Source organism: Saccopteryx leptura, chromosome 3, assembly GCF_036850995.1.
Source record: "Saccopteryx leptura isolate mSacLep1 chromosome 3, mSacLep1_pri_phased_curated, whole genome shotgun sequence".
Taxonomy (NCBI): Eukaryota; Metazoa; Chordata; class Mammalia; order Chiroptera; family Emballonuridae; genus Saccopteryx; species Saccopteryx leptura.
Window position 1 is genome coordinate 228,060,744 of NC_089505.1, and position 23,129 is coordinate 228,083,872.

At 48.1% G+C, this 23,129-nt stretch overlaps 2 protein-coding genes across 2 annotated transcripts in view; one reads left to right on the forward strand and one right to left on the reverse strand.

Moving 5' to 3' along the window:
* Positions 1–17,110, forward strand: RETSAT (retinol saturase). Its single transcript, XM_066377800.1, has 11 exons — positions 1–234; positions 5,711–5,893; positions 6,672–6,913; positions 8,646–8,847; positions 9,301–9,498; positions 11,360–11,479; positions 14,544–14,682; positions 14,946–15,055; positions 15,133–15,299; positions 15,468–15,627; positions 15,881–17,110. Exons 1-11 carry the CDS (start codon positions 66–68, stop codon positions 16,018–16,020), a joined length of 1,830 nt encoding a protein of 609 aa, XP_066233897.1. The 5' UTR covers positions 1–65; the 3' UTR covers positions 16,021–17,110.
* The window catches only part of TGOLN2 (trans-golgi network protein 2), an 11,343-nt gene continuing 5,310 nt past the window's right edge, over positions 17,097–23,129 (reverse strand). The window contains exon 4 of the mRNA XM_066377801.1: positions 17,097–22,298. Within this exon, the coding sequence (XP_066233898.1) occupies positions 22,293–22,298 (6 nt within the window). The 3' untranslated portion in view covers positions 17,097–22,292. The remainder of the gene's footprint in view (positions 22,299–23,129) is intronic.

Sequence of the window (23,129 nt, forward strand, 5' to 3'; positions counted from 1 at the left end):
CGGGGTAGGACCACGGCCCGAAAGCCGGGCGCGGTCAGTGCGAACCTAGCTCTCCGACAGGTGCCATGTGCCTTACGCTGGTGCTGCTGGCCTTGCTCCTGCTGGCCGTCCTCTGCAAAGTTTACCTGGGGCTGTTCTCAGGCAGCTCCCCGAATCCCTTCTCCGAGGATGTCAAACGGCCACCCGCTCCCCTGGTGACCGACAAGGAGGCCCGGAAGAAGGTTCTCAAACAAGGTCAGCTGGAAGGAACTTGGGGTCTGAAGCATCCTCGTGTATTTGGGATTTCTTTCTGGCGGAGCGAACTTCTGTCGGATCTGCGCTTAGGTTTCTCCTTATGTAAAGAGCTGGGAGGCTCCCCACTTTAGTCTCTGCCATTGATAAGAGCCTTTGCCTGGACAGGCTGGAGAACATTGGACCCATGGGCGCGGGCACCGTCCTCTGTGCCAAGCTAAATCCAGACTTTGTCACTTAATATGGTAGTGACTATTACCCAACTGAAGCGGCTCGCTGCTTGGGTGTCCTTTTCAAGAATGAGACTTGGTTGTAGCAAGGTCGTTTTGTTTACTTTAAGCAAGTAAAGGAGGCAGGGGACTCCTATCCAAAGCCCCGCCTCACCTCTTCTCATGGGCTGTAGACGCCCACACTGGCGGTCACCTCCTACTGCAGTTGATAGGTACCTGTTCCTCTCAGCCCTCTGGTTCCTGGACTTCTAGAGAAGATGGGCTGAGAAGGCCTCCTCAAGGCTTGTCCCCTATGTCCCAGGCAGGTGGAAATGTGAGAAGTACAGGACAGGCCAAAGATATCCGGCTTCATAGCTTAGCTAAAGTGCCACAATTCAGACCCAACCTGCTCCAAAGGAAGCAGCAAACCCCTTGAGTTGGGTAACATGGCTACAAGAACAAGAAGCAATAAACAGGAGGAGACCTTCCCCTACTTAGCTGAAGGACCTTCACCTTCTCACTAACCTTCCACATGCACCTGGAGGTGTGAGGGAGCTGCACGGAGAAACAGGAAATTTCATTTTGCCCACTAAGTGCTTTGAATGATTATGTTTGAACCCAACTCATACGGTTGAATTCTGGTTCTGAAACTTTGGGAGAGGCTCAAACTCGCTCTTCCATTAGAGCACCTCCCCTGTCAACTTAAAACATAGTTTGGGTTTCTCCTAAGGTTGAAAGAAACTGTTCTGCTGCCCCCACCCCCTTTTAAAAAAAATTATTAGTGATTTTAGAGAGAGAGGAAGGGAGATAAAGAAACATTTATTTGTTGCCCCACTTATTTATGAATCTTTTTTTTTTTTACAGAGAGAGAGTCAGATAGGGACAGACAGACAGGAGTGAAGACAGTTGAGAAGCATCAATCATTAGTTTTTTGTTGCGACACCTTAGTTGTTCATTGATTGCTTTCTCATATGTGCCTTGACCGTGGGCCTACAGCAGACCAAGTGACCCCTTGCTGGAGCCAGCGACGTTGGGTCCAAGCTGGTGAGCTTTGCTCAAACCAGATGAGTCCGCGCTCAAGCTGGCAACCTCAGGGTCTCAAACGTGGGTCCTCCACATCCCAGTTCAATGCTCTATCCACTGCGCCACCGCCTGATTAGGCTTCTTCTTTTTTTTTTTTTTCTAAAGTGAGAAGCAGAGAGACAGACTCTTGTATGTGCCTGACCAGGATCCACCTGGCATGCCCACCAGGGGGCGATGCTCTGCCCATCTGGGGTGTTGCTGCATTGCAACCAGAGCCATTCTAGCGCGAGGTGGAGGCCATAGAGCAGGGGTCGGGAACCTTTTTGGCTGAGAGAGCCATTAACGCCACAAATTTTAAAATGTAATTCCCTGAGAGCCATACAACACCCCGTGTACTTTACGCATTATCCAATAAAAATTTGGTGTTGTCCCAGAGGACAGCTGTGATTGGCTCCAGCCACCTGCAACCATGAACATGAGCAGTAGGAAATGAATGGATTGTAATACATGAGAATGTTATTTTTAATGTTATTACTTTTTTTTTTTTTAATTAAAGATTTGTCTGTGAGCCAGATGCAGCCATCAAAAAAGAGCCACATCTGGCTTGTGAGCCATAGGTTCCCGACCCCTGCCATAGAGCCATCCTCAGCACCTGGCCAAACTTTGCTCCAGTGTAGCCTTGGCTGTGGGAGCGGAAGAGAGAGATAGAGAGAAAGGAGGGGGGAAGGGTGAAGAAGCAGATGGACGCTTCTCCTGTGTGCCTGGCTGGGAATCAAACCCAGGACTTCCACACGCTGGGCCGAGGCTCTACTGCTGAGCCAAACTGGCCAGGGCCTGGTTGATTCTTATATGTGCCCTGACCAGGGATGGAACCCACAAACTTGGCATATCAGGACGACACTCTAAGCTACCGGGCCAGTGCTTCTGTTTTTTGTTTTTTTTAAAATTGGCCTCTTGTTTGATCTCCAGGGTGACACGTATTGCCTCACAGTTGGAGACAACACTGTTCTAAGTGGAAGGACTATTAGTGTGAACTTCTGAGATCAGAGTTTTAGCTTGGTTTCTGTCACTAATTTACTGCATAACTATTAGCAAGTCATTCCACTTACCTGGATTGGTCTAAAAATGAGATGACTAGTTTAATTTCGGCTCAAGTTGTGATCTATTAGTGGGTAATGAAATCAAGTTAGTGGGTTGCAACTAGCATTTTCAAATGCAGTAAAATAGAAAATATTAGAGTGTGTTATAGATAGTTCTGGTATTAATTATGAAACATTTAAAAATTTTTATTTATTGATTTTAGAGAGAGAGGAATGGAGAGAGTGAGAGACAGAGGAAGGAAGAAAGGGGGGAGGTGAGAGAGTGAGAAGCATCAACTCATTGCTTCACTTTAGTTGTGCATTGCTTTGTTTATTTATTTTTGTGTGTGTGTGTGTGTGTGTGTGTGACAGAGACAGAGAGAGTCAGAAAGAGGGACAGACAGACAGGAAGGGAGAGAGATGAGAAGCATCAACTCTTTGTTGTGGCTCCTTAGATGTTCATTGACTGCTTCTCATATATGCCTTGACCAGGGGGCTACAGCAGACTGAGTAACCCCTTGCTTGAGCCAGTGACCTTGGGCCCAAGCTGGTGAGCCTTGCTCAAACCAGATGAGCTGGCGACCTCGGGGTCTCAAACTTGAGTCCTCTGCTCCCAGTCTGACGCTCTATCCACTGCGCCACTGCCTGATCAGGCTATTTATTTATTTTTTATTGATTTTAATTTTTTTTTTTTTTTTTTACAGAGACAGAGAGAGTCAGAGAGAGGGATAGATAGGGACAGACAGACAGGAAAGACAGAGATGATAAGCGTCAATCATTAGTTTTTCGTTATGAGACCTTAGTTGTTCATTGATTGCTTTCTCATATGTGCCTTGACTGTGGGGCTACAGCAGACCGAGTAACCCCTTGCTCGAGCCAGCGACCTTGGGTTCAAGCTGGTGGGCTTTGCTCAAACCAGATGAGCCCGCGCTCAAGCTGGCGACCTTGGGGTCTTGAACCCCGGTCCCCCGCATCCCAGTTCGATGCTCCATCCACTGCGCCACCGCCTGGTCAGGCTTATTGATTTTAATTTATTGTGTTTATATAGATTCTGTTGTCCCCCCAAATGCATCTCCCCCCCCCCATGTGCATTGCTTACTGTATGTGCCTTGACCCGGGAGGGCTCAAGCTGAACCAGTGACCTCTTGCTCAAGCCAGTGACCTTGGTCTTTCATGCCAACGACCTTTGGCCTCAAGCCAGCAATGTTGGGATCATGTTGGTGATCCCATGCTCAAGTTGGCAAGCCTGTGCTTAATCCAATGAGCCAGCTGAAGTCGGCGACCCTGGGGTTTCAAACCAGGGACTTCGGCATTCTGAGTCAACACTCTATCCACTGTGATATTACCAGTCAAGCTATTAGGAAACTTTTTTTTTTTTTAATGGTCGTATTTTATTAGGATTTTCTTAGACTTTTTAAAAAATTTTTTAAAATTCATTTTAGAAAGGAGAGAGAGGGGGGAGAGAAAGAAAGAGGAGAGAGAGAAGGGGGAGAGGAACAGGAAGCATCAACTCCCATATGTGCCTTGACCAGGCAAGCCCAGGGTTTCAAACCGGTGACCTCAGCATTTCCAGCTTTATCCACTGCATCACCACAGGTCAGGCTTTTTTGTGTGTGTGGCAGAGACAGAGAGAGTCAGAGAGGGGGACAGATTGGGACAGACAGACAGGAAGGGAGAGAGATGAGAAACATCAATTCTTCATTGAGGCTTCTTAGTTGTTCATTGATTGATTTCTCATATGTGCCTTGACCATGGGCCTTCAGCAGACCGAGTGACCCCTTGCTCGAGCCAGCAACCCTGGGTTCAAGCTGGTGAGCTTTGCTCAAACCAGATGAGCCCGTGCTTAAACTGGCTGGTGACCTCGGGTCTTGAACCTGGATCCTCAGCATCCCAGTTTGACGCTTTATCCACTGCGCCACCGCCTGGTCAGGCTATTAGGAAACTTTTTGAAAAATTATTTATTGATTGATTTTTAAGAATTTTTTATTTACTGATTTTAGTGAGATAGGAGTGGGGGGGGAGAGAGAGGAACATCAGTCTGTTGCTGTATATGCTCTGACTGAGGATTGAACTGGCAGCCTCTGTGCTTTGGGATGATGCTCCAGCTGATGGAGCCATTTGACCAGGGCTATTGATTGATTTTCGAGAGAGTGAGAGAAACGGAGAGAGAGAGAGAAGCGTCAGTTTGTTGCTCCACTTATTTATGCATTCATTGGTTGATTCTAGTATGTGCTCTGACTGAGGATCAAACCCGCAACCTTGATGTATCAGGACAATGTTCCAACCAACTGAGAAACCCAGGCAGAGCTTATGAAACTTTTGTTTCAGATACTTATATTATATACTTACATATACTCTGGGTTGTGATATATAAAAAAATATTTTTTCACTATAGGTCTTTCTAAAAACGTTTGAAAAGTTTAAAGTTTACCAAGTTCTCTTGCAGCTTGAAAAATTCCAAATCCCGTTCTTTGGGAGTGATCTTTAAAGAAGTTCTAACTTGTGTTAGAAGTGCCCATATTGCACCTCCTGCTGTCCAGTTTGTCTCATGGGTGCTGCCCCCCTCAGCACTGCCTCCAGATTTCCCCGACGTGAGGAGGTGGTACTGCCTCCAAACAGCTCTGACCTGCTCAGGACTCTGCATCGAGATCTTAAAGAACCATGATCTGACCAGGCTGCTCCACTGGTGCCTGCAGACCCCACATTTTCCAAAGATAACCAGCCTGGGAATAGACAGCTCTAAGAGCCAGCAGCCTGCCCCACAGCACTCCTCTCCTGTGCCCCAACTGCTTGTTTACTTTCTTCCCTAGCGCTTTCTCAGCCTGCATTTAGGGTTCTCAGTGGATATTGTTAGCTTTCTGTTTTTGTTCCTATAATAGTTTACTGATTCCTACTGTCTTTGAAAGTAGAGAAATTCCCCCTGTACATAGCAACTTCTGTTCAGTCAGTTCAGATCAAACCAAATCACTTTGTTGAATCTGCCTGGCTGGTAATGAGCATCTCCCAGGTAAAATGTTTGTGATATTCTAGTCAGGAGTTCTGTGCCAAACTGCTGTAGACTTCTCTAGCATTGTACAAGCTAGAGAAGTCTTCCTTGGTTCCCATATCTTTGTTCTTTTGCTGCCTCTGTCTGGGAAGCCCACCCTCCATCTCTTCCCTCTGCTGCAGCTTTCTCAGTCAGCCGAGTGCCAGAGAAGCTGGATGTGGTGGTGATCGGCAGTGGCTTTGGGGGCCTGGCTGCAGCTGCGATTCTGGCCAAAGCTGGCAAGCGAGTTCTGGTGCTGGAACAACATAACAAGGCAGGAGGCTGTTGTCATACATTTGGAAAGGATGGCCTTGAATTTGACACAGGTAAGGTTTATGTGGAAGAGGATTGGGAGCCCTTTTCTATCTTCAGAAGGCTTGGAGCAGCAATTGTGGGATAATACTGGGACCTTCTGTTGTTTTGGGGCCCTGTGTTCTCTTTGGGTACCTCTTGTCTTGTCTGACAGCCAGTCCCACTGGGAGCTGCAATGGGCATGGATTTCGTGGTTTCTTTTTTTTTAATTTTTTTTTTTTTGTGACAGAGACAGAGAGAGAGTCAGACAGACTCTCTGGAATGGAGAGATATGAGAAGCATCAATTCTTTGTTGCTGCTCCTTTAGTTGTACATTGATTGCTTTCTTATATGTGTCTTGACTGGGGGGCTACAGCAAACCAGGTGACCCCTTGCTCAAACCAGCGACCTTGGGCTTCAAGCCAGTGATCTTTAGGGCTCAAACCAGCAACCTTGGGCTTCAAGCCAGTGATCTTTAGGGCTCAAGCCAGTGACCCCATGGTCATGTCTATGATCTTATGCTCAAGCCAGCGCCCCTGCACTCAAGCTGGTGAGCCCGCACCCAAGCCAGTGACCTCAGGGTTTCAAACCTGGGTCATCCGCATCCCAGTCTGATGCTCTATCCACTCTGCCAACACCTGGTCAGACGGGATTTGGTGGTTTCTGCTTTAACTCTTCCCTACAGCAAGGGTGGGTAGCCTCCTCTGGGATTCAGCCATGCCGGACAACCTCTCTCACCTCGCTTTCTTGTCTACCTTCCCAGGGCTCGATCTCCTTATTCCTAAGACTCCTTGTTTGTCTGTTTCCCAACAGGAATCCATTATATTGGGAGAATGCAGGAAGGTAGCTTTGGCCGTTTTGCCATGGACCAGATCACTGAGGGGCAGCTGGACTGGGATGCCTTGTCCTCTCCCTTTGACATCATGGTACTAGAAGGGCCTAGTGGCCGAAAGGAGTTCCCCATGTACAGTGGGGAGAAAGCCTATGTTCAAGGTCTTAAGGAGAAGTTTCCCCAGGAAGAAGCTGCCATTGACAAGTATATAAAGCTGGTTAAGGTAACAATGGACATGCTAAGGATTCCCTTGTTTATTTCTTTGTCCTTACAAGGCTGACCTTCTTCATTGGCTGAGGACTGGTGGGGGAGGCAGGAAGGGAGGAGCAGTATTGTCTGTCTGGAACTCAGTCCCCACCTGAGTTGGCATCTGTGCCTCTGGAGCCTGGGCTTAGTAGTGGCCACCCTCACTCTGGGGTACACCGAGCTCTCCTCCCTGACCAGGCTGCCTTCCATTTAGACAGATTATTACCCTTCCTTATTTCATCTGAGATCAGACAGGAATTTTTCAAAAGGAACTTGGGCAGGAAACTGAAAAGCAAAAAAAAAAAACCAAAAACATTTGAGTATAGAATGGGAATAATTCACAGAGTACAGATTTTTTGTGTGTGTGACAGAGACAGAGAAAGAGAGAGGGATAGGGACAGACAGACATGAAGGGAGAATGATGAGAAGCATCAATTCTTCGTTGCAGCACCTTAGTTGTTCATTGATTGCTTTCTCATATGTGCCTTGATTGGGGGCTACAGCAGACTGGGTGACCTCTTGCTCAAGCCAGCAACCTTTGGCTCAAGCTGGCGACCTCGGGGTTTTGAACCTGGGTGCTCTGAGTCCCACAGGTTTTTTTTTTATTCAAAAGAGACAGACAGGAAGGGAGGGACACAGGAAGGGAGGTAGATGAGAAGCATCAACTTATAGTTGTGTCACTTTTTAGTTGTTCATTGATTGCTTCTCATATGTGCCTTGATCAGGGGGCTCAAGCTGAGCCAGTGCCCCCTTGCTCAAGCTGGCAACCTTGGGCTCAAGCCATCAATCATGGGATCAAGTCAGTGATCGTGCTTAAGATAGCGACCTTGCGCTCAAGCTAGTGAGCCTGTCCTCAAGCCGGATGAACCCTTGCTCAAGCTGGCGACCTCAGGGTTTCAAACCTGACCTGATAGTCCCAGGTCAGCACTACTCATTGTGTCACCACTGGTCAGGCCAGAGTATAGGGTTTTTTTTGTTTGTTTGTTTGTTTTATTCACTTTAGAGAGAAGCGAGTGAGAGAGAAAGAGAGAGAGAGAGAAAGTGGGGAGGAGCAGGAAACATCATCTCCCATATGTGCCTTGACCAGAGAAGTGCAGGGTTTTGAACCAGCAACCTCAGCGTTATAGGTCGACACTTTATCCCCTGCACCACCACAGGTCAGGCTAAATATATGTTTTTTGTTGTTGTTGTTTTTGTATTTTTCTGAAGTTGGAAACGGGGAGGCAGTCAGACAGACTCCTGCATGCGCCCGACTGGGATCCACCCGGCATGCCCAGCAGGGGGCGATGCTCTGCCCATCTGGGGCGTCGCTCTGTTGCAACCAGAGCCACTCTAGCGCCTGAGGCAGAAGCCACAGAGCCATCCTCAGCGCCCGGGCCAACTTTGCTCCAATGGAGCCTTGGCTGCGGGAGGGGAAGAGAGAGACAGAGAGGAAGGAGAGGGGAAGGGGTGGAGAAGCAGATGGACACTTCTCCTGTGTGCCCTGGCCGGGAATCGAACCCGGGACTCCTGCACACCAGGCCGACGCTCTACCACTGAGCCAACCGGCCGGGCCTGAGTACAGGTTTTTAAAAATCAAAATTTAGCCTGTGTTGAGCCAGGGGTGAGTGTTGCTGAGCCTTCTGCTGGTGCAGTGTACTGGAGTGGTGATTCTGTCACAGCAGGTCTAGGAATGAGACCTGTTCCTCTCTGCTCATTTTCTTCCCTAGCTGGTATCCAGGGGAGCCATCCATGCAGTCTTGTTGAAGACCCTCCCATTGCCTCTGGCTCAGTTCCTAAACAAGTGTGGGCTGCTCACCCGTTTCTCTCCATTCCTTCGTGCGTCCACCCAGAGCCTGGCTGAGGTCCTGCAGCAGCTGCCCGCCTCCCCAGAGCTCCAGGCGGTGCTCAGTTACATCTACCCCACGTACGGTGGGTACTGGCCTCGGGCCTCGGGCAGCTCCTGGAAGAGGAGCTGCTGCCCTCCTGGCTCTCAGTCTTCCTTCCTGAATGTGCTTGGCTGACTAAAATGCAGGATAAACCCCAGGCCCTCTGGAGCTTGTGGATAAACCTGCCCACACACCTGTTGGACTGCCTGGTAAAAACTCCCTTCATCCACATCCTGGGTGACTCCTTTTCAACCAGCACTGTCCTCCCTGGTCTTGGCAGCTTGGTAGTTTGCAGGGAGGACATTCTTACTGGCCCCAAGGTCTGTAAGGTACCCCATATTTGCACAGAAACCATTCTTTTGGCCTCCCTGAGTCCTGGGGATCATTTGAACCCTGGGGAGGTGGACTCAGGCTGCATGTTTGCCAGTAGGAATCCATGTTCCTTTCTGAGTGGTGCTGCTGCCCGCACTTGCCTCCTCACCCCTTCCTTCTGCAGGTGTGACTCCCAGCCACACCACCTTTTCCATGCATGCTCTGCTGGTGGACCACTACTTAAAAGGGGCCTTTTACCCTCGAGGGGGTTCTAGTGAAATTGCCTTTCACACCATTCCTGTGATTCAGCGGGCCGGGGGCACCGTCCTGACGAAGGCCTGTGTGCAGCATGTGCTGCTGGACTCGGCTGGGAAAGCCTATGGTAAGAGACCTGCATTGTGCTCTCTGGGCCCTGGGTTGGGGTCACAGAGGCCAGGGTGCTGAGGAAAGAAAGCACTGAGGGCAGAAGGTGTAGCAGAATCGACTCCCTCAAGGGGGTTAAAGAATGGAATGCCCCAGAGCAGGGCTCAGGGAGAGCTATTAGTCTGGAGGTGAAGAGAACGCAGGAAGGATAAAGGCTTACATGGTTTCCAAAGAGCAATATTTATCATTTATTCAATAGATAAGAATAGTTCTCCAGTAAGCCACGAGTTTGAGTGTAGGGGCTGTCTCTTTTTAATCTTTGTAGATTTTAGCATAGAACAGAGGCTCAATAAATGTTATTCAGTGATTGATGGAATGAATGCATCACCTGGGCACTCCCTAGGGCAGTATGTAGGCCAGCAGGGTAATGGCAGAATGGGGCAGATCTTGTTATCCTGGCTCAAGTCTTTGCTCTTATCTGCACAGAATTAAAATCCCACTATGGAAGAACTTTATGAGGAGAGGGTCAATGCAAGGAAGGACTCTGGGAAACAGAGAAGGCCATTCATGACTTGTGAGGGCTTAAGAAGCATCAGAGAAGAGGACAGAGAGAGGCCTGAAAAAAATAGGGCTGGTGTGATAGTTAATTCATCGGGCAGTGGTCGGCAAACTCATTAGTCAGCAGAGCCAAATATCAACAGTACAATGATCGGAGTTTCTTTTGAGGGCCAAATTTTTTAAACTTAAACTATATAGGTAGGTACATTGTTATTAACTTAATTAGGGTACTCCTAAGCTGGCCTTTGCTAAAAACATTCTCAATCTGATTTGAGCATGTGGCTCTCGAGCCGCGGTTTGCCGACCACTGCATCAGGTAACCTTCCAAGGAGGAGGTGGTGAGTGGGTGGCCCAGGGCACCAAAAAATTCAAGGGAGGAAAGGCCATCAGCAACCTCAGAGAACGCATTTGTAGAAGAGAATAGGAAGTTGCCGGGGCTAAGAAAGAGATGCCTGTCAGTAGTGTGAGATTTTCTCTCATCTTCATGAGCAAGTTCTCCCTCCAGCCTAAAGGGGTCCATGGAGCAAGGAGGATTTATCAGCTCAATTACATACAGTTCAGAATATATTTATTTGTGTTTTTCATGTGCTAGGTGATAAAGGATGAAAATAAAAAGACAAGTCCTGATCTCTAACTCAAGAACTTTCTAGGTTTGTAGGGAAGATCACTGTGATATAATTTAAGTGCCGTATAGAGGCACACACTAAAACTGGAGGTGAAATAAAGGAAGGTGGAACAGGGAAGGCCTCAGAGGGAAGGCAGAGGAGCTCGAGCCAGGCCATCAAGGGTCACAAGAAGCTAGCCAGGGGTTGAAGGAAGTTATTCCAGGCAGGGGGAACAGAATGTGCAAAGGCACAGAGGTATGAAAGAGCTGAGTATTTTTAGGCATCTGAAAATATTAGGTTGAACCATTAGAAACTGCCATTTTTATAGGTCAAAAATGGTTGACTATCTGCTGTTTCATGTGGTTGTACCTAATAGTTTAGTGAGTGGCCAGAGATGAGATGGACAACAGGGGCCAAATTATGGAAAGCTGATACAGGGGTCAGTGTGAAGGTTTGGGGTTTGGCTAAAAGAAAGGGGGCCTCCACAGAGTGGGGAGAAAGCTTGGGAAGGTGAGCACAGAGCGACTGTGAGACACGCTGAGAGTGTGTGAGGATGTTTCACTCATTTTGCAGTTTGCCTGGGGCGTGCCCGTCTGGCCCTCGGTGGACCAGACATCCAGGTCTGAGACAATAGGCTGGGAGAAACCTTGTGGGATGTGAACCTTTCTTTTTCTCCTGAAGCGCACAGAACCTCAGTCAAGCTCTTGTGTTCTGCAGGTGTCAGTGTGAAGAAGGGGCAAGAACTGGTGAACATCTATTGCCCCATCGTGATCTCGGATGCTGGGCTGTTCAATACCTACAAGTACTTATTACCAGAGAATGCCCGCTGTCTGCCAGGTAAGACTGGGCTGTGTGGCTCTCTCCCAAGTGCCCCAGTGTTACCGCTGAGAGCCAGCTCGCTCAGCCTGGCTGATGCTTTTCCCAGGGTGATGGCTGCCCTTTGTCCTTAAGCTGAAAAAGTGAGCATGCTGGTCTCTAACCTGTTCCCAGTACAGCGTCTTCTGTAGCAGTTGGGAAACAATTTCTTGGGTTTTTCACTAAGTTTCTGGTATGAATTGTTTCCTTCTTTAATTTCTCACTTATTTTGAGTGGAAGACTGGTCTGACATTGTCAGTGAGAGGAGCTAAGGCTGGCATGGAGAAGAAAGGCCTGGTATAATTGTCACGTGCTTTATTTGGGACCCAAGGTTTTATTTTTCTGCTTCTTTCAGGAACCAGCTCCTTATTGGGGCTGACACTGAAGGCGCGCCCTTTTGGCTTTCTTTGTTCCTTGAACCCTGTGCCCAAAAACTGAGATAAACCTCAGTGTGGTCATCTCTTCCAATAGGCCATGTCTAAAAAGAAAAGCCTGGTTTTGTGGAGGACGAGGTAGACATATTTGTGGTTGACCCCAGGTAGGTCTGTGCCAGCGGCTTTACCTTTGTCGTTGCGTTTGAGCCTCATAGCCACCTGGGAGAGAGCGAGCATCACCCTCATGTATATGGCTGAGGAAACTGAGGCCATGCATGTGAAATACTTCTCAGGGCCACCAGTCTTAAGGTGGCCACACTGAGATGAGGGTGCTGGTGTTCCTGGGCTCCTGGCCTCCCTAGGCAAGAAGCATGGTTCTCCCAGAGAAGAGGCCCCACTGGAAGGGACGGAGAGCAGGGCAGCACACGAGGAGCAAATGCTCAGCCAGGATTAGGTGAGAGGTTCTGAAATGGACTTTAGGATATTGTGTAACTAGAAGTGACTAGAGTGATCCAAGGAAAGGGACCGCTGCCTGCAGGGGACCAGAGATCCAGAGATCAAGGCCTCTGCCAGCGCTGGAGGCAGAGAAAGGAGTGGCTCTGATGCAGCTGGAGTGGAAGGGCGCAGAGGTGACCAGAGGGCAGCAGATGGAGCGCTGCACCTTGAGCTGGGAAAGTGGGCAGTGGAGTGGTTTCAGTAGAAAAGTGAGGTCCTAGATTTCTTTGTGGGGGAGAAGGTGGGTGGCAGTTGTAATTGTCTCTAAGGTATGTGTTCTACTGAAAAGCAACCTTCTCATTCCTTTGCCTCACTTAGCTGGGCCTCAGCCAGCATCTGCTGCCAGTGAGGGCCCCCTCCCTCAGACTGGGTAAGCTGAGCTGGGTGGGGTTGAGACTGCCGGGCACAGGGCAATGGGGTGGGGCTGCGTGACTGACCCACAGACTTTGCCTTTGGTACTTCCTTGCCTCGCTGCCTCCTAGGACCTCTGATCCCCAACACTGCCCTGTAACAGGTCCCAGGGTCCCACCCAGACATTGGACCTCTGATCTCTGACACTGTCCTGTACCAGGTCCCAGGGTCCCAACCCAGGCCTGCCTTCCTTCCAGGCAGCATGTTACCTTTCCAGCTTGCCTTTCCTCACTGTATGGTTATAACTTTCCCTGCTGTTATGTAGCTCAGCCCTTAAAACAGGCTAATGGCACCAGCCCCCTCTGGATGAAGGACCAGTTGGCCCTTGGGTGGGGAGTTCGATGCTGTCCCAGATGAATCCCAGTTTGAGAACATTTCAGACGGTGGTGACTGCACAGTCCAGTGTGCAGATGAGGTGTTGTGGAATTGTGCTGCTGAAACCTGTATCATTTTGTTAACTAGTGTTACTCCCTATAAAATCAATAAAAAGGGAATAATTGGGAGTGGAAGTTTTCATAGCATAGTTCTGTCTACCTCTCAGTGATGGGAATCAGCTATCTGCTGGCCTGTGGGACAGGTAGCGACAGGTGTGGTCGAGAGTGGAGGTGAGATGGTCAGGCAGAGGGAACCTTTGTGAGTGGGAATGCCTTTCTTAAACCCCACTGCTGAGTCTTGACTGGGGATGGATTGGAGAGGAAATTTTTTGAGTGGGAAAGACTGGTCTCGTAATGCCAGTAAGGGAAGCTAGGGCAGGCAGGGAGAAGAAAGGCTTGGTATAACGTGCTTTGCTTGGGGCCCTAGGTTATAGTTTTCTGCCAGGTAGGTGGTTCCTCAGCCTCTTCCTTCTCGCTGGGGAAAGGGAAAAAGGCTCAGTGGAGGCTTCGCTGTTCTAAGAGGCTTTAGAAAACCTAGTGGGTTTCAATTCTGGGCCCCGGGGGTTCTCTTTGCCCACCCAACCCACCTGGAGAGGGGATGCCGGCGGTGTGATTAGCTCTGGAAGCCGCAGCCAGTACGGATGCTCACAGTCCCCCTGCCTCCTCACGGGGGGCATTTGTAAAGCTTATGCCAGCTGTCCTACTGTACGTGTTGTAACACTCCCTTTTGCTCTCAAAAGTGGCCATTTTCAATAGATCCTCTGCTCACACCATGCATAGCACTCAGGTCTTTGCAGCCTCTAGGATAGCCAGCTTATTTCAGGAAAGCCTCTTTTCCAGCAGACAGGCAGCATATTTGATTCCTTGTGCATCCTCAGGGCCTGCAGAGGATTCAGCACATTTTAGGTCCTCAACAAATAGTTGTTAAATGAATTAAGCAGAGCAGCCAGTGTTATTCCTCAAGCAGGTGCAAAGGATGGTCCTGGGAATGGGAACAAAGGATAATAAAGTTCAACTGTGGTCTTTACAGCCTGCGAGTCATTCACTCCTAACTGAAAGCGGAAGATTGGAGGCAGTCAGCCCGAGGCTGCTGCAGGCACTGAGCCAGCTGAGGCCACCTGTTTCTAAAGGTGCTTAGAGCAGAAGTGGAGGCGGGGAGAAGAGTCTGGCACTGTGTGTCCTTCATAGGCAGGAGAGCAGGCCCTGCCAATTAATTATTTTAACAGTTACAATTAAAATGACATTATCACAATGGCCCAGGTGCAAGGCTGGCAACTAAGGGTAGGCCGCAGGTAGGGTGCTCAGGCCTCAGCAGGCTCTCCTGGGACATGGTGGGCATGGTGGCTGTCTCTGGCCACAGAGCACGCAGCCCTCACCAGCTCTCTTTGGCAGGAGTGAAACAGCAGCTGGGAATGGTGCGGCCCGGCTTGGGCATGCTCTCTGTCTTCATCTGCCTGCGAGGCACCAAGAAGGACTTGGGGCTGCAGTCCACCAACTACCATGTTTATTTTGACACAGACATGGACAAGGCGTAAGGCGTGTGTGCGCATGTGGGGGCAAGGGTGACAGCATGGGCCCACAGACCATAGGACCCCTACCTCCTCCCGGACGCTGGGGAGTCGGCAGCAGGAGATGGGATGGGAGGGGGCGAGCAAGAATGTTCTCCAGGAAGGGCTTCTTTACACCTCAGCTGTGCCTCAGCTGCCTCCCTGGGGATGACTGTCCTTGGGGTGGTGCTGGCGGCTGTGAGGACCAAGGCCTGGGGCTGCGTAGCCACACTTCTCTCGCCCTCAGGATGGAGAACTACCTCTCCATGCCCAGGGAGAAGGCTGCGGCACACCTGCCCTTTCTCTTCATTGCCTCCTCGTCAGCTAAGGACTCGACTTGGGAGGACCGATTTCCAGGTGGGGCTTGAGGTCCCGGGTGAGGGGTTGGCACAGGGAAGGGCCAGACAGCAGACACCCCGGCTCTGTGTCCCCAGACCGGTCCACAATGATTGTGCTGGTGCCCACCTCCTATGAGTGGTTTGAGGAGTGGCGAGAGGAGCCACAGGGAAAGCGGAGCAGTGACTATGAGACCCTCAAAACCTCTTTTGTTGAAGCCTCTGTGTCGGTTATCATGAAGCTGTTCCCGCAGCTGGAGGGAAAGGTGGGTAGACCGTGTGGTTGTGGCAATGGAACTTGCTGTGCCATTTCTCCCTTTTCTCGGGGTCAGGGAGCCCACACAGACCGTCAGCTCCTTCAAGGAGAGCAGAGAGGAAGAGGGGAGGATCACAAGGTCTCACTCCTACCTCTGGCTGCCTTTTTTGCCTCCTAGGTGGACAGTGTGGCTGGAGGATCCCCGCTGACCAATCAGTTCTACCTGGCTGCTTTCCAAGGTGCCGCCTATGGGGCTGACCATGACCTGGGCCGCCTGCATCCTCATGTGATAGCCTCCATCAGGGCCCAAAGCCCCATCCCCAACCTCTACCTGACAGGTACACCAACTGCCTCATTTTGCAGAAGCAGAGACCCTAGGTGTCCCTATCACCCAGTTCTCTGTTCCTATACTCAGGCCCTTCTGTTCATTTAGTCTCCCACATCTTTAGCTGGGCTGCCTTGGCAGGGTATGGATCGTGGGCCTGGTCTAAAGCCATCTCTGGGCAGCCCTAGCACAGAGGATGAACACGAGAGCCCTCACCCTCTCCCCCACTTGGAGGATTGCTCATGGTCTCTGCTCTTGTCTCCTAGGCCAGGATATCTTCACCTGTGGTTTGATGGGGGCCCTGCAAGGGGCCCTTCTGTGCAGCAGCGCCATCCTGAAGCGGAACTTGTACTTAGACCTTAAGAAACTTGGTTCACGCGTCCAGGCACAGAAGAAGAAGAATTAGTTTGGTCAGGGATGAGGAACTGGGCCAGGGCTGTGGTACAGCCCTGGACTTAGCCATACTGCCTTTCAGCATTAGTTTCTGCTCACATAAAGCACTCTCATTTGTTTTTGATTTCTAACACACAGGTCTAGCATAGATCACAGGTCTTTAACTTAAGCTCTTCCAGCTGGGGCCGGGATTATCTCTCATACCTTTATAAAATGCTAGCCCTACTAAAAGGCCCCGGCTAAAGAGTATGCTGCTGTTTGGATAGCCTCAATGTCTCATCAAGCAGTGCTCTGCATGCCACACCCACACCTCCTAACTTTGAACGGTCAGACCGAACATTGCTTAGGTCAGGTGGGCAGAACCCTCCCGAGTGTAGGACCGGCTGTCCTGAGGCTTCCCGTCCATTCCTGCTATAATGCAGTCTGCACTGTTAAGGAACAAGGGTGCCCAGGGAGGTTTTAGTCAAGAAACAGGCATAGTTTTGGTTATAGTTTCATAGGTTCAGAGGCTTCCAGATCCCATTTTTTGTTGGTTAGGGAAAGGCTCTGAGCCATTGCTCAGAGGGGGGAGACATGCCTGTGATGGGCTCAATGCAGTTGTGGGGCCTAGAGGTAATGATAAGACACATTAGTTAGCAAAGTGTATGTTAGAAGTTAATATCCAATTTGTATGGAGCCAGGGCCCTAGGTTTATCTTCCCTATATTGGGTGACACTGTGCCAGCACCAGACACCCTCATGGAGTTTTTAGTACCTGAGCCTCAAGGCTTATTTTCCAAAGATGCACAGCAAAGGGTGACATTAGTAGCCAGGGTACAGGACTGGAAAGGTGACTCCACTGGGGTTGAAGCAGGCTGCAAGAGCATTCTAGGCCAAGGGTCAGCAGGGCACAAATGCCACGGGCTGTCTAGGGGAGGAGTGGGGGTGGAAATCAGTCACGCTCACAACAGGAAAGCTACAGAATGTACAGACTGGAGTTTCCAGTTTATTGGAGATTGGATGCGAAAGTGAATGAAGACTAAAGGTTCAAGATAAAATGACCTTCACTTATGTTAGGCCTCATTTCAGTCAATATTAATAAATTTAATGATTTTATAGCTTTAATATTTGAAATTTATTTGTTTCTGTGCAACGATACAAAATGACATCAAGTGGCATTCATAGAAGCTCAGTAAAACATTAGGTACTGAAAAATACTTATCATTGGACCAAATTAGCTTTAAAAAAATTATAGTTAAGTTACAAAAGCTGAAAATACAAAACACTGCAAAACAGTGACAATCTACTAATTGGCTAAACAAAAAAGGAGGAAACCATACCAACAATTACATATTTAACACAGTAGGTTTCTGAATAAAGGAGCATCTATCAGTGTGAGCCGGCTGGCTTTGTTGGCAGCTTGAAACTACACAGCTCAGACTCAACCCTTGAACAGAGGCGTTTCTAACTTGAGATATTTAGAAAATTCACATGCTGTGGAACTAGCTGAGCTTTGATTTAGTCTTGGCTCTGGACATACAGTTCAATTAAATCTGAAAATCTCTTCCCGGGATCCTATGTAAGCGAGACCATGCCAAACAACCTTTCTAGTGCATTTTCAGAAAACAGCCGGCAAAACTACAAGGTTTGGTACACTGCACACTCTCCTCTGTTCAGATATTCAGCATGTGCAAAGCACATGGTAGTTCTCATTACACAATCAGCACTGTGTATCAGGGTACCCTGTGAAAACAAAGGGTAGGCTGCCAAACTTTTTATTTTAATGTAAATGGCATGAATTGGAGAACAGAATGAGAATCACCAGGGTAATTTTAGAGGTTTAGAATTCTACCATCAAATATTTCATTAAAAGCCAGCATGAGAAAAGAAATGTCAAAGTATACATACATTTAATTGTCAGGTCTTTCCAAGTTGTCTGCCTTTTGAGATAAGACTGGCACTCTGCTCCCTGAGAGCCCAGAAATGGACTCTAAATAATTCTACTCAGTAACCTAGCAGGAAAAAAAGCTCTTCTGTTAACATCCACAATTGAAGCATAGATTCCTCCTAACAGAAATCACCCTTCAAACCAAAAGCTGCGGGCAGGAAAGGAAGCCCCTGGCCGTCTAGAGAGGGGTGCCTCTTGGATTCCTGTACTTCACGGCCTGCCCTGCCCCACACCCAGCCTCAGACATGCCTCAGCCAGCTCACTGTCACCTACACCATCTAGGAAAACATGCTTCACATCATCTTCAAAAAGACAACTACCCAGAAAACAAGTTTTCCTTTGATGTGAGAGTTCCTTCAGTGCAATTTCTAAAGTGAAACTTAAATGCCCTTGTACTCTTGCACCACAAGAGATATTTCTCACAGGCTCAAAAAAGGGGAACTATGGCTCCACAACACCAACCTTCCAGTTTCTTGAAACTGACCTTTCTTTCTGCTCTCCTCTTTATGAGCAAAATCCTTCAATCAGGACAGCAACCAACAGCCAGAGGGCTGTGTGAGACCTCAGTTAGGTCACATCCAGATGTCCTGAACAAAGAACAATCTCCTCTGCAAGAAGAACCAACCGAAACGCCTAAGGAGTGCCACAGCGCTAGGCTGGAACGCAGATGGTGCCAAGGGCACTCCCGCAGCAGCTTGGTTTTCTTGGGGAGGAAAGAGACACTAGATACTGATTGCTCTGCTAAAGTTCCAAAATTTGTGACTGACATTACTAAGAGTTATTAGAGCAGAATGGGGAGAGCTGACCACAGGGCTGGGGAAGTTAGGAAGGGACACGAGAAAACCTGAGCTGGGCCTTGAGGAAACCAATTTTGGGGCGGAAGGGAAAGAAGGGAGAGCAACCTCACCAAAGAACCGCCACGGGAAGCAGGGAATGGAGGACACTGCAGGACCAAAAAAGCACAGAGGCCTAGAGGGGCACCCAGGAAAGGCCTTTGGCCTGGTGAGGATGCAGAGAAGAACAGGAGAGGGCCCACTACGGAGTCCCAAATATGAAAAAGCCTATAAACTTGATTCTCTAAGCCACGAGGGACACAGAAGCTGTAGGTCTGGGCAACTATTTTATTTATTTATTTATTTAGTATTTTTCTGAAGCTGGAAATGGGGAGAGACAGTCAGACTCCCACATGCGCCCGACGGGGAACCACCTGGCACGCCCACCAGGGGGCGACGCTCTGCCCACCAGGGGGCGATGCTCTGCCCCTCCAGGGCGTCGCTCTGCTGCAATCAGAGCCACTCCAGCGCCTGGGGCAGAGGCCAAGGAGCCATCCCCAGCGCCCGGGCCATCTTTGCTCCAATGGAGCCTCGCTGCGGGAGGGGAAGAGAGAGACAGAGAAGGAGAGGGGGAGGGGTGGAGAAGCAGATGGGTGCTTCCCCTGTGTGCCCTGGCTGGGAATCGAACCCGGGACCCCTGCACACCAGGCCGACGCTCTACCACTGAGCCAACCGGCCAGGGCCTGGGCAACTATTTTAAAAAGATCAATCTGGTCTATGCACACAAGAGAACCAACTAACGTGGCCCCTGAAAAACAACATCTGGGAGAGAGGTGAAATGGGTGAGGGTGTGGGGGGGAAGCAAGGAAAATGGAAAGATTGAGTGTAGCTGTAGATATTTTTTCAAAAGTGGATAGCACTTTTTTGACAAAGACAAAAACGGTCAAAGTGTACAGTTTTGAGTTGAGAAGATTAAAGAAATTGGGTGGTTGAGGGGGCAGCTTAATGGGTCGAAGAAATTCAATTTCAGTGACAAAAGGACAACCATGTGAAATACTCAATACACAACAGGACTGGTTTCTTTGGGAATTAGGCCAAGCATAAAGACTGGGGAGTCACTCAGAGGATAAAGAATGAATGAATTTCTGAGGAGAAAAAGGAATAGAGAGACCTGCCTTTGAGGGCACTCTCCCCCACCAGCACAGGATAAAGCAAAGGAGGTTTATTTTGTTTGTTTGTTTTTTTGCAACAGGAGAGAGACAAAGAAAGGGACAGATAGGGACAGACAGACAGGGAGAGAGATGAGAAGAATCATTTCTTCGTTGCAGCTAGTTGTTCATTGATTGCTTTCTCATGTGTGCCTTGACTGGGGTTACAGCATAGCAAGTGACCCCTTTGCTCAAGCCAGCAACCATGGGTCTATGTCTATGATCCCATGCTCAAGTCAGCGACCCCGTGCTCAAGCCAGATGAGCCTGCACTCAAGCTGGCGAGCTCGGGGTTTCGAACCTGTCTGATGCTCTATTCACTGCACCACCGCCTGGTCAGGCAGCAAAGTAGTTCTTGACATCAGGAGAATTTCTCAGAGAAACCAAAGGAGGGAATTTTTATTTGGATGGTTAACAGTGTCCCATTCAACCAAGGTCAAGGCTAAGTTCTGAGAACAAGCTATTGGATTTGGTGACCTGAAACTATGGAAAAACACTTAGTAGGAAGACAGGGACCAAAGTGAGTCTGTAAAGGTTATGGAGAGACTGAGTGGCAAAGTAATGAAAGCAACTTTTACTGGAGAAGTCGAACAGCAGACTGAATTTAACAAATAGGATGGAATGGCATGTGGATGTGTGGGGGGATGTGTACAAGCATGAAGATGGAGGAAAAATGCTAATGCACATAGGTGGAAATAGAAAACATTAAAGAGGAGGAGGAAAGGCAGGGAGAGGGGAGACAGAAAAGGGAATAAAATAACGATGGTCTTAGGAAATGCTAACAGAGTCCAAGAGAAGATACCTCAGATCGGAGGAAAATATTCTAAGACTGGTGTACAACTAGAAAAAATGATGCCAAGAAGAGGACTCATTCATTCCTGATCTCCACAAATAGCTACCTGCAACAAATGAAAATCTCAACTCAAAGCCATGAACTATTTTAAGCAGGGTAGAAGAAAAGAGGACAAACACGATGGCCCCTTCTTTAGACTTCTTCAACAGCACAGAATTCATCACATTCCTCACTTCCCACATTCTTTGCATTTCTTGAGATCGGTTATTCTATTTCAGTTTTTACTTTGCAAAAAGAACTCTATTTAGGCTCTCTATAATAAGGTAGCATGACTACAGTAGATTTACATAAATCTTCAAACAGCATGACCTAAGACACTACCCTCAGTTAGCCTAGGGCCCTGGTAGGCAAACAGCGGCTTGCGAGCCACATGCGGCTCTTTGGCCCCTTGAATGTGGCTCTTTCACAAAATACCACGTGCGGGCGCTACCTCGATGAGGAATGTACCTACCTATATAGTTTAAGTTTAAAAAATTTGGCTCTCAAAAGAAATTTCAATCGTTGTATTGTTGATATTTGGCTCTGTTGACTAAGAGTTTGCCAACCACTGGCCTAGGGGTACTCTGTGAATTTCTTAAGTTTTAATAACCCCTCCCAGGGATAGAAGAATTTTTACTAACTACCCTTACCATTATATAGTAGATGAGAGGACCATTAATTACATTAAAGTAAAAGAAAGAGGACAGGTAGTATCTAAATATGTCTATTTTATCTGTTTTAGGCAATAAAGTAGAGTTTGTGGAGAACCTATTTTATAAAAGGTTTTTGAAAAATAAATGCAGACAAGAAACTAAAACCTCCTACATGTTTTCCTGCACAAAGCATGAACTTACCCTATCTCAATAAGTTCCTGTTACAATTATCAGGAAGAACAGTGTCTCAATAATCAGTTATATTTTTAAAAATCTGCAATGGGAACAGTGGCTTTATAGCTTTACTCCCAGAATCCCAAGTTCAGTTTTATGCTCAGTACAACCAAGTGGAAGTTCATTCACTTTGTTGAAGTAATATGACAATATCAGCAGAACGTGAAGAAATTAAGCTAGTCAGGTTGAAATTGCAGGTAGTAAAGTGCTTTTTAAAAACTGCTGTTTTGGTTTGCTGCTGAAGCCTTTGAAAAGAGCTGTGTTCAGTATAGCCCTTTGCCATCAGCATTCACCCTGTATAGCTCTTGTTGGTCACATCGCCCAGAGTAAGAGGCCCTGGTGGAAATACTTCAACCTGCTGAGTTTTCCCATAGGTCTGAAAAGATAAATAGTGCCAAGCGCAATGCCATTTCCAAAGGGTGACTTTACTACAGAGCCAAGGCCTGAGGGAGGGAAGACACCAGCATAAATAACAGGAACACAGGAGTATAAGGTCACCAAAGTGCAGATGCAAAAACCAAAACAATGCCCCGGCTCCATCAGCCCAGACTTGCCGCTAAACCCGAGAGGCCGTCTCTTAGTTCACAGTACATTTTTCTTCATTTCTCTTGATTTAGAGACAAATCAGCAGGGAGGACAAGGTTCTTATAAACAGAATAATCAAATCTGAAACGAAAGTAACACAATGCATTGATAATGTTCATCATTTTCTGGAGGAATATACTCAAATGCTAGTATTTGGGTGGGAAGAAAAGATCTTATAGGAATGCCAGCTCAAAGAAAAAATCCAGAATCAAGACAAACTGACTCTCCACCATACAAACAGCAATTAATAAAATTTTAAAAGTCAGTTTGAAATAAAACACTAAAGATACACACTTGGTAGAGGGAATATGGGACTCTTGGCTTCTGCTTTGCACCATTTTGTACTGTTTTGAATCACTTACCTGTGCAGTTTTTTAAATCAGAAAAAAATTATAATGAAGGGGTGTGGGTGATGATTTTTAAAGCCAATTATCTGGAAAGGTACTTGGCCAAGGTTATACTGTGAAGCTGACCTACTGGACCAGTCAGCAAAGACATTCTGAGCTGAGTGGCTTTCTCTATATCTGGTATGAGCTGTATATGTGAACTGTCTTCCCTATAGGAAGTCTGAGAACAACTCATCGTTGGACCACCAGCCACTCTGAAACCAATGCCCTTTCGTTGATACACAGCAGGGGAAAGGAAGAGAACCAGAACTGTACTCAGTACTCAGCCCCTGCTGCTGTGGGGTAGAAGGGCTTTCCCTTCTGAGAGGCATGGGTTGGCTGCACACAGGAAATCTAGTCAACAATGCTTAGCAGAGTTGATCTTGGAGAAGCTGGGAGGACTAAGTTTCTGGACTCATTCTGTTTTCTGGGAGTGTAGTCTATTGTTTTGTTCCCTAACATGCGGTTCCAGCAACATTTGGCATCACCTGGGAGCCTCCCAGAAATGTAGAAGCACAGGCTCCAC

What these genes read in the sequence shown, in the direction of transcription:
- RETSAT (XM_066377800.1), top strand. Translation starts at nt 66, where the DNA reads ATGTGCCTTACGCTGGTGCTGCTGGCCTTGCTCCTGCTGGCCGTCCTC. An exon ending in TGGCCTTGAATTTGACACAG is followed by an intron (nt 5,894 to 6,671) that starts GTAAGGTTTATG and finishes GTTTCCCAACAG; the next exon opens with GAATCCATTATATTGGGAGA. An exon ending in GACACAGACATGGACAAGGC is followed by an intron (nt 14,683 to 14,945) that starts GTAAGGCGTGTG and finishes TCTCGCCCTCAG; the next exon opens with GATGGAGAACTACCTCTCCA.